General features: G+C 36.0%; 1 protein-coding gene across 2 annotated transcripts in view; it reads right to left on the reverse strand.

Annotated features, from left to right (window-relative positions):
- KCNK2 (potassium two pore domain channel subfamily K member 2) overlaps positions 1-17,522 on the reverse strand; it is a 164,356-nt gene that overhangs the window by 70,078 nt on the left and 76,756 nt on the right. For both annotated transcript variants that reach the window (XM_059994806.1, XM_059994815.1), the window contains exons 4-5: positions 10,658-10,818; positions 8,263-8,449 (exon numbers count right to left, since the gene is read on the reverse strand). In XM_059994806.1, the coding sequence (XP_059850789.1) occupies positions 8,263-8,449; positions 10,658-10,818 (348 nt within the window). The remainder of the gene's footprint in view (positions 1-8,262; positions 8,450-10,657; positions 10,819-17,522) is intronic.

The following is a 17,522-nucleotide window of genomic DNA, read 5'->3' on the forward strand; positions in this document are numbered from 1 at the left end:
CTGTAATTTTCTTTTTTGGTAGTATCTTTTTCTGGTTTTGGTATCAGGGTGATGGTGGGCTCATAGAATGAGTTTGGGAGTGTTCCTTCCTCTGCAATTTTTTGGAAGAGTTTGAGAAGGATGGGTGTTAGCTCTTCTCTAAATGTTTTATAGAATTCACCTGTGAAGCCATCTGGTCCTGGACTTTTGTTTGTTGGAAGATTTTTATCACAGTTTCAATTTCATTACTTGTAATTGGTCTGTTCATATTTTCTATTTCTTCCTGGTTCAGTCTTGGAAGGTTATACCTTTCTAAGAATTTGTCCATTTTTTCCAGGTTGTCCATTTTATTGGCACAGAGTTTCTTGTAGTAGTCTCTTAGCATGCTTTGTATTTCTGCGGTGTCTGTTGTAAATTTTCCTTTTTCATTTCTAATTTTTTTTATTTGAGTCCTCTCCTTTTTCTTGATGAGTCTAATGGTTATCAATTTTGTTTATCTTCTCAAAGAACCAGATTTTAGTTTTATTGATCTTTGCTATTGTTTTCTTTGTTTCTATTTCATTTATTTCTGCTCCGATCTTTATGATTTCTTTCCTTCTGCTAACTTTGGATTTTGTTTATTCTTCTTTCTCTAGTTCCTTTAGATGTAAGGTTAGATTGTTTATTTGAGATGTTTCTTGTTTCTTGAGGTAGGCTTGTAAAGCTATAAACTTCCCTCTTAGAACTGCTTTTGCTGCATCGCATAGGTTTTAGATCGTCGTGTTTTCATTGTCATTTGTCTCTAGGTATTTTTTGATTTCCTCGTTGATTTCTTCAGTGATCTCTTGGTTAGTTAATAATGTATTGTTTAGTCTCCATGTGTTTGTTTTTTTTACGTTTTTCTCCCTGTAATTCATTTCTAATCTCATAGCATTGTGGTCAAAAAAAATTCTTGATATGATTTCAATTTTCTTAAATTTACTGAGGCTTGATTTGTGACCCATGATGTGATCTATCCTGGAGAATGTTCCATGAGCACTTGAGAAGAAAGTGTAATCTGCTGTTTTTGGATGGAATGTCCTATAAATATCAATTAAATCTACCTGGTCTATTGTGTCATTTAAAGCTTCTGTATCCTTATTAATTTTCTGTTTGGATGATCTGTCCATTGGTGTAAGTGAGGTGTTAAAGTCCCCCTCTTAATTATTGTGTTACTGTCAATTTCCTCTTTTATAGCTGTTAGCAGTTGCCTTATGTATTGAGGTGCTCCTATGTTGGGTGCATATATAATTGTTATATCTTCTTCTTGGATTGATCCCTTGATCATTATGCAGTGTCCTTCCTTGTCTCTTGTAACATTCTTTATTTTAAAGTCTATTTTATCTGATATGAGTATTGATACTCCAGCTTTCTTTTTTTTTGCGGTACACGGGCCTCTCACTGCTGTGGCCTCTGCCATCGCAGAGCACAGGCTCCAGACGCGCAGGCCCAGCGGCCACGGCTCACAGGCCCAGCCGCTCTGCAGCACACAGGACCCTCCCGGACCGGGGCACGAACCTGTGTCCCCCACATTGGCAGGGGGACCCTCAACCACTGCGCCACCAGGAAAGCCCCTCCAGCTTTCTTTTGATTTCCATTTGCATGGAATATCTTTTTCCATCCCCTCACTTCCAGTCCGTATATGTCCCTAGGTCTGAAGTGGGTCTCTTCTAGGCAGCATATATATGGGTCTTGTTTTTGTATCCATTCAGCAAGCCAAAGTCTTTTGGTTGCAACATTTAATCCATTCACGTTTAAGGTAATTATCGATATGTATGTTCTTATGACCATTTTCTTAACTGTTTTGGGTTTGTTTTTGTAGGTCCTTTTCTTCTCTTGTGTTTCCCACTTGGAGAAGTTCCTTCAGCATTTGTTGTAGAGCTGGTTTGGTGGTGCTGAATTCTCTCAGCTTTTGCTTGTCTGTAAAGCTTTTGATTTCTCCATCGAATCTGAATGAGATCCTTGTTGGGTAGAGTAATCTTGGTTGTAGGTTCTTCCCTTTCATCACTTTAAGTATATCATGCCACTCCCTTCTGGCTTGTAGAGTTTCTGCTGAGAAATCATCTGTTAATGTTAACCTTATGGGAGTTCCCTTTTATGTTATTTGTCGTTTTTCCCTTACTGCTTTCAATAATTTTTCTTTGTCTTTAATTTTTGCCAATTTGCTTACTATGTGTCTCGTCGTGTGTCTCCTTGGGTTTATCCTGTATGGGACTCTCTGTGCTTCCTGGACCTGGGTGGCTATTTCCTTTCCCATGTTAGGGAATTTTTCAACTATAATCTCTTCAAATACTTTCTTGGGTCCTTTCCATGTCTCTTCTTCTCCTGGGACCCCTATAATGCAAATGTTGTTGCGTTTAATGTTGTCCCAGAGGTCTCTTAGGCTGTCTTCATTTATTTTCATTCTTTTTTCTTTATTCTGTTCCGCAGCAGTGAATTCCACCATTCTGTCTTCCAGGTCACTTATCCGTTCTTCTGCCTCAGTTATTCTGCTATTGATTCCTTCTAGTGTAGTTTTCATTTCAGTTATTGTATTGTTCATCTCTGTTTGTTCTTTAATTCTTCTAGGTCTTTGTTAAACATTTCTTGCATCTTCTCGATCTTTGCCTCCATTCTTTTTCCAAGGTCCTGGATCATCTTCACTATCATTATTCTGAATTCTTTTTCTGGAAGTTTGCCTATCTCCACTTCATTTGGTTGTTTTTCTGGGGTTTTATCTTGTTCCTTCATCTGGTACATAGCCCTCTGCCTTTTCATCTTGTCTATCTTTCTGTGAATGTGGTTTTTGTTCCACAGGCTGCAGTATTGTAGTTCTTCTTGCTTCTGATGTCTGTCTGCCCTCTCCTAACAGTATATATTAAAGAGGACACTAACTTTGATAAATAATGTTAAATTGTGTTAAGTTAGGTAATTATTTGACTTCACTTCTGAAGAATCATCAGCTAATTCTCTTTATTGACATATAACTGACACATGTAACATTAGTTTCAGGTGTACAATATAGTGATTCGACATTTATATATATTACGAGATGATCACCACAGTAAGTCTAGTTACCATCTGTCACTGTTTAAAGTTATAAAATATTAATGACTATATTCCCTATTCTGTACATTATATCTCTAAGACTTATTTATTTTATAACTGGAGGTTTGTGCCTCAATCCCCTTCACCTATTTTGCCCATCCCCCCAAGCCCTAGTAATTTTTTTTTTTTTTTGCCATACGCGGGCCTCTCACTGTTGTGGCCTCTCCAGTTGTGGAGCACAGGCTCTGGACGTGCAGGCTCAGTGGCCATGGCTCATGGGCCCAGCCACTCCGCGGCATGTGGGATCTTCCCAGACCTGGGCACTAACCCGTGTCTCCTGCATCGGCAGGCGGACTCTCAACCACTGCACCACCAGGGAAGTCCCCCTAGTAATTTTTTTAAAGCAGGGATTTAGAAGACTAGTTTTAAAAGCAAGCCTAAATAAGTAGAACTCAATCTTTCACACACTTCCATATAATTAATATAGCTTCTTAGATTTTAATGAAGAAGGGCTGATCTAGCTCTCAGCCTATAATAACAAGCATGATTTAACAATTTATCAAGTCAGACTTCTCATCAAATTAAAAAAAATGACAAAAGTTAAGAAACAAAACATAGGAAGCCAGCAGTAAATTGCCAAATATAACTTTTACCATTATCTTTAACTTACCTCTACAAATTTGACTATAAATTATTATAGGCATTGCTAAAATCAAGTAAGTGAACTTTGCTAAATAGTTTACTTTCTCTTCTCACCTCTTTGTGAACCACAGTTAGCAATAGGGGCGTCTGTTTATTCATATGTAAAATAAAAGTGCTCCAGTGGACCTGTGGCTCCCAGGCCTTTTTTAGCTCTAGAACCCTGAGCACTGGTAAAAGAACAAAAAGGGCCATCAGGAAGGAGTACATAAGAATTACTAAGGTAACCAACCAGCCAGTAAAATATATCCTTTGCATACATATAAATATAAAATTAAAATTTGCTGGGAGAGCTCTTCCTGCCAAAAAACTACTAAATGTTGAATTCTTATGTTCAGTCACATACAGAGAAACCTGAACCCTTGTACCTATTTGTCTTTACAAATTTGTCTCTAAATGCTTTTGATCCAATATTGCCAACAGTGAAAAGGATTTGCTCATGCAAATGTAAATTTATAGTTATTTATGAGTTAGAAATCTATTATGCTCTAATATATTATATCATGAACATTATGACATACAAAAAGTAAGAAATGACGTTTAAAAAATACAAAGCAACAAGGGTTGTCCTGTTTTCTTCCTATGGCAGAAGGTCTACCTGCATGGATTGTCTTGCCCATCCCCTGGGGATAAGCACACTGCTTCAGAGTTCCGGTCTAAACTACCACATCATCACTTGCTGCTTTTGAGATGCTCCTAATAATTACACCAAGGTTACGACCTGTGTCCTAAACATTTATATATCACTTTCCAAAATTTACTCCTTTTCCTTTAATAACACCACAGTTTGAAGAATATGTTTTTTAATTTGTCTTCAAAGAAGTTCAGCAGTGTAACTGAACTCTAATCCCATTCAGAGGAGGGTTTGCAGGCTTGAGAATGGCATCAGACAATGAGTGTCTATTATGGGAAGTACATCTCTCTTTTCTTTGGAGATTTATAGCCTAATAGAAAGATGAGAAAGTTCAAGCTAGAGCAGTGCCTCTTGCTTTTTCCTGGCAAAAATATCAAAATTAAGTGAGAATATTATCTGTCAGGACATCTAATAACAAGAGAGAAAATTCTAAAAAATAAACAACTGATATTTCCCAGATAGGGCAGTCATCTTAACTTAGTGGCTAATTTTTACTTTATTGTCACAAGGTACCCAGAGGGAAAGACTATTTTTATGTACTCTACTTAACTATAAGAGGCAGTTATTTTCTAAGATCCTTAAAAAAAAAAAACCTCATAATTTTTGTTTTTCCAAAGACTCTTGCAAAGGGCATGCATTTCCTAGCCAGCCTTTGCCACATCTGCCCCCTTGTCCACATTTTCATTCCAGAAATGCTCCCTGGCCACAAAGATCTAGCATGTAAAGACTATCGTACTAGGAATAGGGTTCTACAGTTTCACAAAGACCAAAACAGCTACAAAATGCATAAGGTGAAAGATGAGTCAACAAAAGTGGTATCCATCTACTTCTCTAATTTTCTCAGCATTTGTCGCTTTGAACACATCAAATTCCTTTGCAAGTTATTAGCAAAGTATATTTCTACCATTTTTCATTATTCCTCTGTAAACCACAAATGCAATTAAAATAATGGGTTTAAAGAGGGGTATAATAAAAATAAATTCCTAGTAATAATAAAGATGTTTATTAGACTACACTTAATGCCATGCAAATATTTTGTTTCCCTGTTCCCCTACAGTACTGTGACCATGACTCTGTATTCAGGGTGCCTACTGATATACAAGATGTTTTCATTGAACTTAACAGCTCAGGCAGCTGAGAGTGGCTACTAATAGACTCACATAATCTAACCAGTGTCAGAGTGTGGATCTCCTAAAGGAAATTAAAAAAGAAATTTTTTTTCTTCTTCTAGAAAACCATAAGTAAAACTATTTGTTCGTTTTTTTCTAAGCCAGTTTATACTGTGGTCAAAAATAAACACTTTTTTAAGATTCCACCCACTTTTTTTTAATTTATAATTTTTGTTTTTGTAGAGAGTCTCCGATTATGAGGGTCACACACTAGACTGACACATATTTAAAATAACATGCACTGTATTATATCATTGAAACTTGCTAAGATAAGAGAACTTAAATGTTCTCACTAAACAAACAAATAAATGAATAAAGTGAGGTAAGGGATGTATTAACTAACTGGATCCTTTCACAATGTATATGTATATGAAAACACCACAGTGTGCATTTTAAATATCTTACAATTTTGTTTGTCAACTGTACCTCAATAAAGCTGAAAAATAAATACATTAATAAACATACCTACGCATTACCATAAAACATTAAAAATTAAATTGAATACAATAACATGTGTAATACAAGGCTGTTGGCCTGAAAATGGAAGACTCGTCACCTAATACCTATATATTCCACAGTAATTATAAGACCTTGTTAATTATATTTATAAAGCGATACAACAGCCTAAGATTAACATGCCACAGTATAAATTTTGTTATCATCACTGTCTCTCACTTTCTGCTACATTAAAGCATTTTCAACTTCTACTTATGCGAATTATATCTATGTCGTCAATGAAAGGTAGAAAAATGGGTATTTTAGGACAGAAGCTCATCGTCCTACATGGAGCTGCAAATCTCTGAGATTCTTCTCTCTGCATTTTGCTAATTAGAAAACTAAAAAATCTCCATCAGCATGATGTACCCTCCTTTCTCAGGGCCTCCATCCAGCACAGAGATGTGTACATAGTGTTTTTGACCCAAAGCAAAGCTTTGCTTGTAAAAATACCCCATCTTCAAGGGTATTATACATTCCCAGAAAGAAGGGCTTTGCCAGGCTAAACTGTAATTAACAAATAATAAAAACAGATGCCTTCTCTGAGATTTTTATAAAACTATACAACATATTTTCTTTTCTGATAATATTTAAGTAAGAAGTTTGAGTCAAGAAAGAACAGTAAACAACCAGAAAGTATTAAACCCTCAAAACTGAATTAGCCTAGTGAGTTTATTCTGGGAAGTTTAATAGCACATTTCTACTATAATGTTTATTAGCATGTTTTTCTAACACTTCAAACTGATTTTTTTTTTTTTTAAAAAAAGAATGGTTTAGATTTTCAGGAGCTGGTCAAACTGATTCATGTTAGAGCATTATTATATCACTTTTACCACTATTACCACAATTTGTTTAAAATTGGAGTTAGAACAGTAATAATAATTGGATAACATAACCAGAAAAGAGAGAGGTGAAATGACAGGAATGTAAGACCTAAGAGATACAACAATAAAGCAAACAGCAACTGAAATAACATATATAGAGAAGGAAAAAGTTTTTAAAAACCATCTATTTAAAAATGTGGACAAAATATTAAAAAGGTCAGAACATTGACATTAGAATTGAACATTAAAGGAGAGAAATATCTTAGAGAAGAAGGTTTTAAGTAGCTAAGAACATCTTCTAAAGTTTGCACGTGTTTCTAAAACCAAAGCATAAGAGAGTGATGTCACCAAGATGGTGACATAGCTTGTTCCTGACTTTGCTCCCCATCATGAGAAGAACAACTAACAACTATTCGAGGACAAGACACCACTGAGAGAAGCCTAGGACACGGAAGTGAGGTTGAAGCACCCTCGGCACCCCAGAGATCAAGGCAGACTGCATTAGAAGAATGGACGTTACCTGAACCTATTATGGTAATCATTTCATTTCATGATCAAACCATCCTGCTGTACACCTTAAACCTATGCGGTGATGTATGTCAATTATTTCTCAATAAAATGGGGAAAAAGCCCTAAGACATGAAAAGCCCTAGTAAAAAGAGCAATGATGGTTTAAACTTGAATTCTTGTACCACTAAAAAATAAATAAATAAGATGCAGATAAATGGTTTCTGAAATTAGGGTGGGACTATAAATTCTGAACAACCAGCAATTTAAATTTCTTTCATAGAATGAAAAATAAATATTCAACTGTACTTTTTTGCTTACCTTCACTGTCACGGAATGACTCCCCCCCACCTTTTTTTTTTTTTGGCTCTGTCACTGTTATGGATGAAATTGTGTCTTCCAAAAATATGGGTCGAAGTCCCTGGTACCTTGGAACATGACCTTATTTGGAAATGAGGCCCTTGCAAATGTAATTAGTTAAGATGAATTCATACTGGAGTAGAGTGGGCTTTTAATTCAATATGACTGGTGTCTTTATAAGAAGAGGGAAATTTGGGCACAGCGACAGGAACACAGGGAGAATGCCATGTGATGACAGAAGCAGAGATGGGAATGACGCAGCTGCACGCCAAGGACCAGCAAGGACTGATGGTCTCTTCCTCCAGAAGCTGGGAAGAAGCAATGAAGGATTCTACCAGTCTCAGAAGGATCCTGCCCCTGCTGGCATCTTGATTTTGAACTTCTATGAGAGAATGACTTCCTTTTGTTTAAAGCCACCCAGTTTGTGGTACTTTGTTATGACAGCCCTGGGAAACAAAGACAGTCACTGTGTTGTCCTGCAAACCCAAGAGAAAAGTCTAACTAAAGGACAAGGGTTAGGAGAGCAGTGTCAGTACCAGCAAAAACTTACCTGCAACGTAGTCGCCAAAGCCAATGGTTGTTAAAGTGATAACCACAAAATAAATGGCGTCCAGGGCACTCCAGCCTTCTATGTGCTTGAATATGATTGCAGGCAGAGCAACGAAGAGTACACAGCCAAACAGTATAAATATGATTGTTGAGATGATTCGAATCTTGGTTTGACTAACATTCCACTTCTAAGGATGAGAGAGAGAGAGATGGAGAAATCGATTGAGATAGACTATCAATGTACCTGTGAAGTTGACCTATATATCAATACACTGTTATCAGCAAATTAGTAAATGAGAATGGTATTTTATTCCCTCTTATAATTAATTTTAATTGTACTTACTTACAAATATTGGGTATAACATGAATAACTGAAAACAACCAATGCTAATAATGATGCTGCTTTACCCTTACCTAGCTTTACAACAGGTAAATTACTTTCTAAAGTAAATTACATTTGCTCCGAGAATAAAATTTCAGACTTACATTGTTCTTTGTTTACCTGAACTACTTTTGAAATATTTCTATTCTATAGGCATACAACTCATTGCTTGCCAAAGATAATCTAGAAATATATGAAATGGAGAAAACTGAACCATGAATTAAATATCTACTGTTGATAATTGATAAAATTATTAATTTCATGAAGACTTTTCCCTCTCACTCCTACCACATTTTCCTATCATTCTTCAATTGGTTAAAGTGAAATACTAACAGACTTAAAGTTGATTCCCATGTGAACCAGATGAACTACCTCTCTGTTCTATGGCCTTAAGCTGTACAACTAAATATACCAGACATGATATGTAGGCAAGGATAAGTCTTCAACAGCCCTAAGCTACAGCTGCCCTCAGAGGACCCATATTTTTTCACTCTTTCCCTTCTCAGAAATCTCTACAGCATAACATAGTAAGTGAAGTATGTACATATAGCCATTTATCTCCATATCTCTTTTTCTCATTATCACTATATATTTTCATCTCCCTGGATCTGTCTTATCTACCATGACAATTATACGTCACATCCCCACCGTATAAAAATCACTGAATTTTAGAGCTTGAACATTTTCTAGAGATAAAGATCTATAAAACCATCGAATGGAAAGTGGAAATAAAGGTTTCTCTAGTCTATCACCCTTATCATATACATGAGAGTTAAGTGAATTCATGTTTGTAAAGTTCTCAGAACAGAGTACTAAATGTTGAATCTTGACTACTGGGATGTATTCACTACCAGAGCATGGGATTTATTTTATGCACTGATGTGGATACAGCATGAAAAACATTCTCCAGCATCCTGTCGTCACTCAAACATCTGTTGAATGAATGAATGAAAAACAATTCAGCATTATCAAGTTCATGCCACTAACCTTCCCTCTAAGTTAATGTAATACAAGATACTTTTAATATCAATATAAGAAAAGTATAACACCAAAAAAGGATAAAACAACTAGTTGGGAAGAACCATGCCTTCTTTACTCTAACGTAAAAATATTTGAGAATGAACTTTGAACTTAATATGAAACATATCTAATGCTAAAACTGGAATTATAATTTAAATTGAAAAACTAATACTCAGTGGTCTTATTTCATCAATAGAGTTAAATACTTTGTTGAATTTTTTATGAAAAGATAAATTATTGAATAATAAATAAAATGTATTGTAATAGTAGTGACAGTACTAACAAATCATTTATAATCTCACTCTCTAACACAATTATTTTCTTTATTCATAATTTTTTTTCAAGAATAGAAGCTTGTCTTCATGATATTTTTCACTTAAGATCTAATTAGAGCATTTTCATTTTATTTTATTTTTTCTATTGAATATATACCCATGAACATCTTCATGTGTATTACTTTTGGTTCTACTAAATTACATCCCTTAGTTAAATCTCTATCAATAACATTGCTAACTTAAGTTATATGATCCCCTTTATCGTGTTTGCTATGTATTATTTGATCCTTCACAAAAGGGCTATTTGAAGTTTACTAGCTATGTTAGGCTTTCACTTATAATATCTCTAACTCTCAGAGTAATGCCTCATCATCAGTATCATTATTCACATTATATAAATGGCAAAATGGAGATTTAAGGGTAAAATAACTAGGTTAAGTGAATATAGCTAGGAGACAATACATCTGAAATTTGAACCCAGGACTGTCAGATTTCTACTTCTTTTCCTATATTTTGCTTTTTCTCATTCATTAATGTATTCATTTGAAGAAGTATAAAAATAACTATACAGTGAGTTACTTACAAATAGAGGTACATATAAATTGTTACAGAAAACCCAGTAACTGAACGTCTAACTGTATCTGAGATGAAGAGAAAAGTTACAATATTTTTAAAATTTAGATGATTAACATATGTAGTTAAAAGGCTGTTGTACTCACAATAAATGTATCTTCCACTTTTGCAATTCCTTTTCCAAATATGGTTCCTAGTTGATCTCCAACTCCAGCCAACAGAAAACCAAAGAGGGGAATTCCCAGTAAGGCATAGATGATACAGAATATTTTTCCCCCTTCTGTGCGTGGTGAGATGTTTCCAAATCCTAAAAAACACAAAGAAGAAGAAGAATTCAGCTGTTTATAAATGAGTAATAGTTTAAAACATATGACCTCAAGATTGATTCAGAAATTCCCAAATATTATAAGATATCAATCCTAGATTTCAACTAATTAAGAATTGCTTTATACCACATAAGCTTTTAATGCAAAATCCTCTTATAAACAAATATTTTAACAATCTACAAAATATAGCTAGTGTTCCAATTAAACTAGATGATGAAAACTGAGGGAATAACACATGTAATAAAGTCAATGTTTTCATTAAATTTACTTCCACCTCTCTATACTGCTAATCCTGTCGACTACAAAGTTTTCATTGCCATTTACTAAGAGTGTGTTGCCTTCATTTAAGAGTATTCAAATATGCTTAAATTATTTAAAGTTTAATAACAACTTTTAAATTTTGTTTCCATTCAAGTACCTACAAAAAAGCAATAAATAAAAACTTAAAATTACGAAACCTTGTTAAAGTTCTGAGGATTCTGAAGGCTTTTCAATTTTGTGCAAGGATGGCTCTACTTGTTATGATTAAATCAGCTCAACTTTATTCCCCCCCTTTTTAAGAACAAAAGCAATGTCTACAAACATGTTTGAGGTAAAGAATGCATGTTTTCTAGAAGTACATAGAGTATTTTATTTGCTATGTAATCCTCTCATTGTCTTTCACATTAAATTAATCTGGAATTTTAGTTTTAATTTCCTCTTTTACTCAAGAATGTGGATCGGGATTTTAAGATTGGCATTTTGTTGCTACTTTCTAGTTTTACGACTATAACTATCAAAGAGTATGGCCTGTATGATTTTTACTTTTGGGAATTTACTGAGATTTTCTTTGTGGCTTTATAATGGCCAATTTTTTAAATTTGTTTCATTGTTTTTTGAAAATAATCTGGATGTTCTATTTGTTGGAAACAAAAAGGGTATATATTATCAAAGGGATTCGTATCATCCCCCCAAATCCAGTCCTAATGTGGCTCCCTCACAAAACTTGCCCTGGGGGAGGAGAGGATGGGCTAATATTTGGTCATTTTAGCGCATACATTTTCCTCCCCATAATATTTCCATCTTTCTCTTCTTCCTATTCAGTCAATTTGGTATTCATTGCTAGTCAATTCATCGATTGAGGGTTGTGGGTTTTTTCAAATGTATTTAATTTTCAAGAACTTTGCCTGTTTTCATTAGTCGGTTCTTACGCCATGAAAATAACAATTACATTCATTTCTTTGTTTTAACAATGTTGTACCATAAATTAACTCTATTCCCTGAGAGAAATCCTACACTTCCTTCATTTAGGTGACTTTCTTCAAGTGTCTGAGAATTCCTGGTCATATTTTCATACTTGTAAGCACAGTATAATAGTAGTTTGGTTAGTTTTTGTGGCTGAAATCTATTTCCCAGCCTCAGTGAGAATCGTGGTTGATCTGGTGGGGCATGTAAGAGTCTCTTCAAAGGAGTGTGGTTCAAGTAGTGTTGGCCGGAAAGAAGGGGGCTGGCATCTGATTGGCCTTTCACATAGATGTGTACCTCACAGAACTTGAGAGCAAGGTTTCCTAATTCCTCATGGCAGCCTCCAGTTCACAGCTACCTTTCTGCTTCTCAGACCTGCTGACTGCTTGGGGAACATGATGTAAGCTGTCTACACATTTAACTCATTTACCTTCCATCTGCTCTTATCTACCAATGCCTTGGAATGCTGAACATCAGGGCAATATGTACAAAGGTCCATCCAGGGCAAGTGTGAAAAAGGCCGAGAAGTCTTGTATCAAGGTAACTTGAAGAAGAAAAAGCCCATCACAAGGGTTAGACAGAATGCTTAAACTGGACTATTTGGGACGGTGCACCATTTCTGTACACTATCCAAGATGGAACTCAACAAGTTCTACCCTGTCCTCTATTCTAGCATCAATAAGCAGAATACCAATAACAAGAGAGCCTCGCTAAATCAGCAGTGTGGACTGGTTTGACCTGGGTTCTCTGATTATTACAGAGAGTCCTGCTAAGATCCAACACTATTTTATTGCCTCTCCAGATGAATAACCATGTGACCTGAAGCAGGACAGGCATCTGAGTTATCCCATACCATCCCATTTTCTCTTCTTGCATAAGAGGACGAATGCCTTCAAAGTTATATCCATAAGAAGTAACCTACCTCCAGAAAGGGTCAAGGATCAAAAAGAAAAGATACAACGTTTTCTTTAATACTGACTGTGGCATTGCTATAAATAGGCTCTGCAGTTTGTTTAAAAAATAAAAGCCTGAGTATCAGAGGGCTCAATTTGATCTGCCCCACACAAGTTAAAAGGGCATAGGAAAAAAGGGCTCCAACTTTTCATCCATCACTGACTCAGATTCGGCCCAGAAGCCACTGGAACATCTTCAGAAAAGGGAACAGAGGACTTCCTCAGAAAGTCTATTTATATCACAAATGAAATGGCCCCAAATCCAAAGAATTCTAGATGTAAGGAAAGCCAATCACCTTTCATTGATCAAAAAACAGAAACCAGTTCCTTGTGGCATCTCTGTACTTCCTCTTTATCATCTCCAAAGTTAGCAGAAGGGAGAATGAAGGGAGTAGGGTTGAAGGATCCTGATATGATTCTTCTCTGAGTCTCTTCCTGCTTCACCTTCCAAGTGTTTCTCTCAACCCCGTTACGCTGAGCTCTCCAGCTGAATCTGTGCCTCAGAGGTGGCTGCCCTCACACAGTCACCCAGTGCACACACACAAAGTCACCTAGCCATTTTCTGACATAAAGGGCATGCCAACGACACCCTAAACATCTGCCCAGGTGACAGGATCACGTGGTTGTTCAGAGGATGTTTCTCATGTTTTCTCCTCTTCCCTGCATAGAATAAGAGTGGTCTCCTCTCCGTGGATACACCACAAGGGTCTAACCCAAGAACAGACCCTGGTTAAATGACTTGATATTATTAATGGACTTACAAAAAGTATCCATTGACTCTAAGCGATACAGTATGCCAAGCTTTTAAACTATTAATCTTAGTGGTTGTCTGGACTTCCTGACCCTTTCCCGTGGTTAGTCAGCAGCACCTTCCTTGCCTCAGGGTGAAACAGACTGTCTTGGCAAGAAGAAAATGGAAAAGAAACCATATTAAATTTTGTTTTCTTTTAACTCCTAAATTAAGGTGTTCACGCTCAAAATGCTTTGCCTGAGGAGAGCAGCTGTCAAGTTATAGCATCACATATGCTTGGCAAGAAAGTTATAAGAGCGGCAGGCAATCCAGCTTCCCAAGAGCTTAAGGGAACAGACAAGACTGAAGATTGATGGGGCCTGACCTTGGAGGAGGCGGGGTGAGGCAGAAACCAGAGGATAGGACCTGGGAGGAGGAGGGCGTTTCAAAGATACCCTGAAGCTGTCTTGAAGAGATCAGTGGTTACATTCTCAGGAATTCTGCAAGTCAGCTGACTTCACATTGATAGTATGAAATCAACTGTAGTAGGAATACTTACACCTCAGAAATTGGCAAGCGCTACAGTTTAGGGCTCCCCCCCCCACCCCCAGCTACCTAATATTGACCAATACACTACAGAATAAGACAGAGTCAAATCTGAGAGACCGTACATAGTCTGTGCTAGACATCTGGATGGAAGCCTGTAGGCTAACCCCTGACATTTATATAAATACAGCACCAGAATAGCTATCATCTCGTCTTCACATCACTTTAAGGGAAGGGCTTTCCGCAGAAAGCTATTGCAGGTCCACTGTAAGTGGATTACCTAGCAGGAGGCCCATATATGTCACCCCATCTGAACAGCCCCAAGTGGACAGGTCACTTTTCTGGCAGAATTTATTAATACTACAAATAAATAATACCCCTTCAAACACTGTGCACATTGCAATTATTTAATTATTTGCAACAATTGATTTAATACCTCATTCCTCACTTGACTATGAGTCCCATGAGTATAGAGACTGATTTATTGTTTACTTGTATGTTGTTAAGACTATAATTCCAAAACCTTACTGGCTTATTAACTAGTGCATTAATTGACAGTCAATAAATATTTCTTGACTGGTTGACTGACATATAAACCTAAAAACTTTACAAAACTTTAGAAAGAGGGTAGAGAAAAATAAAAGCATACAGAGAAATGCAATGTTTCTGTATGTGAACTCATAAAAGAACTACATTTCTCTCCCACTAGTTACTAAATTTACTATCTTTGCAATCAAAATTCCATAGTTTTTAAAATTTTTACAACCTAATGAAATGATCCTAAAATTCATCTGGGATAAAATTAACAATAAGTCAATAAATATTTAAAAGCATGACTAATATGAGGCAAAATTTACTTCCAAATTAAAACTACGTTATCTATAGTTTTAATAATTAAAACTATGTGGAGAATTAATGAATGAAAACAACAGAAAGCATAGAAAAGACCCAGCATATAACTGAATGTACTGTTTGCTAAATATGATATTTCATATCAATGTAGAGTTAGAGAATCAATTAGAATTGATTATTAAGTAAACAATGATGGGGTAAATAGTAAGCCACTTAGAAATAAATTATGTCCTTGCCTCATGGTATACACTAAATATTACCAGATAGATTAAATAATCAAGTATAAAGAAAATGTGACCATAAAATATACATGAAAGGACAGGAGAATGATTCTCTAAATATAACTCCTAGGGCAGAACCATAAAGAAATGAAGGATAAATACAACTACACAACAATATAACGATGCTGTATGTCAAAAGAAGAACACAAATTCTATGTAGAGGCAAAGTGTTTTTACCGAGAGGCAGTGCAGAAAAGACCCAATCGCCTCTGCTACTGGTCCTACCAGGGCTCTTCTTGACCAAACAGGCAAACTTTCACTTCACTTTCAGGGCTGAAGTTGTCCTGAACCTAACATGTCTGCATTTGTGATCTGAAATGTTCAAATTTAGACTTCTGCCTTTCGTCTCCAGCCTTAATATGTAGACCTTGGGTTGTTACTTACAAATATACCTGTTCCTGGGAAATATCAAATATCCATAACGACACATTGATAAACCCCAAATACATTATTGGTTATGAGTACTTGGAATATTTACTGAAAGACTGTCAAGTGGCCAACTTTCACAAACAAGTTCACTTCTATTGAAAAACGTCAGACTAAACTTGTAATAAGCAACACTTGGATAATAGCAGCTTTTCTACCCTCTGCCTCAGACTGCCTGAAATTAAGTACCATAGTTAAACTGTTTAGACTTGTTGGCTGCAGCATACATACTCTAGGTTTAAGAGCCCTATTTGACTAATAGGCAGTTCATGCAGATCTTTAATCTCTTAGCCAGCTTCCAATGTAGAAACAGTAGTTTATGATTACATTTATTGACAACAGCAAGGATAAAAGCAACAATAAATTGAAATTGCATTCATATAGTTCATTCTAAAGTTAAACCCAGCTTAAAATACACATCTAAGTAATTCTGACCAAAAATTTAGGAAGTAGGTTCTATTACCCCAATCTCACGGAGAAGAAATTTAGATAAGAAAAAATGCATTACTATTATTTTACGTTTGATCAATTTTATATCATAAGGTAGCAAGCTCTACACAGAAATCAAATATCACCACAGCAATAAGTATGATTTAATTCTGTTTGATGAAGAAGTATTCAATATTACATGCCAAACACTGTGCAAGATACTGCAGACACAAAGATGAAGAAAGCACTGCTTCAAAAAATTCCAAGTTATTAATAAAATCAACTAAATACGATATCTACCAGCTTTTCTTTAAACATTAATGAAGGTACACAAATAGACAAAGATTTGCTACACTGAAAACCAAAAATAGCAATGTGTGTGTGAGGAATACTCCCATTAAAACACTGCACTTGGGCTTCCCTGGTGGCGCAGTGGTTGGGAGTCCGCCTGCCGATGCAGGAGACACGGGTTCGTGCCCCGGTCTGGGAAGATCCCACATGCCGCGGAGCGGCTGGGCCCGTGAGCTATGGCCGCTGGGCCTGCGCGTCCAGAGCCTGTGCTCTGCAATGGGAGAGGCCACAACAGTGAGAGGCCCGCATACCGCAAAAATACCCCAAAAAACAACACTGCACTTAAAAAGCTGGGTTAGCATAAGTTTGGTCCCATATTTTACTTGGATCTCTGTAATATAAGAGGCCAGCTAGGAAGTGGCTAAGCTAGGTCTATTCAAATACTAAATCTACTCAGATACTCTCAATATGCAGCATTTTAGCACTGGTAGTAGGACAGACCCAAGAAAAGCCTCGAAATAGTCTATACTGAGACATAAAATGTTAATGTCATGTGTCAGGAAATTCTGCAAGGACCCGTAGATAAACAGTGAGAAGTAAAAGGAGAGTGAAAAAGAGTAGAATATAAACCATTCAACATAAGCCTCTAAACAAAAGTCTATGAATAATGCAAATGCTAAGAAACAAAACCACAAACAACCACTAAAGCAGGAATTTATCTAAATGAGAATAATTTCATGGGACAGTCTGAACTTAAATTCTGAAAGAGGTATATTAGAATATCCAGAGATAAAAACAAAATTTTTAGTGAAATTATGCGATAAAAAGGTATAAAGATATGAATAGACAGATAAGAAAGGGGATGTGTAAGAAATCTTGGAAATGAAACATACTAATTTTTAAAGAAATAAAATAGATGAAATAGACTGATAGAGGTGAAGAAAGAATTAATG

This window comes from Delphinus delphis, chromosome 1 (assembly GCF_949987515.2).
Source record: "Delphinus delphis chromosome 1, mDelDel1.2, whole genome shotgun sequence".
Lineage (NCBI taxonomy): Eukaryota > Metazoa > Chordata > Mammalia > Artiodactyla > Delphinidae > Delphinus > Delphinus delphis.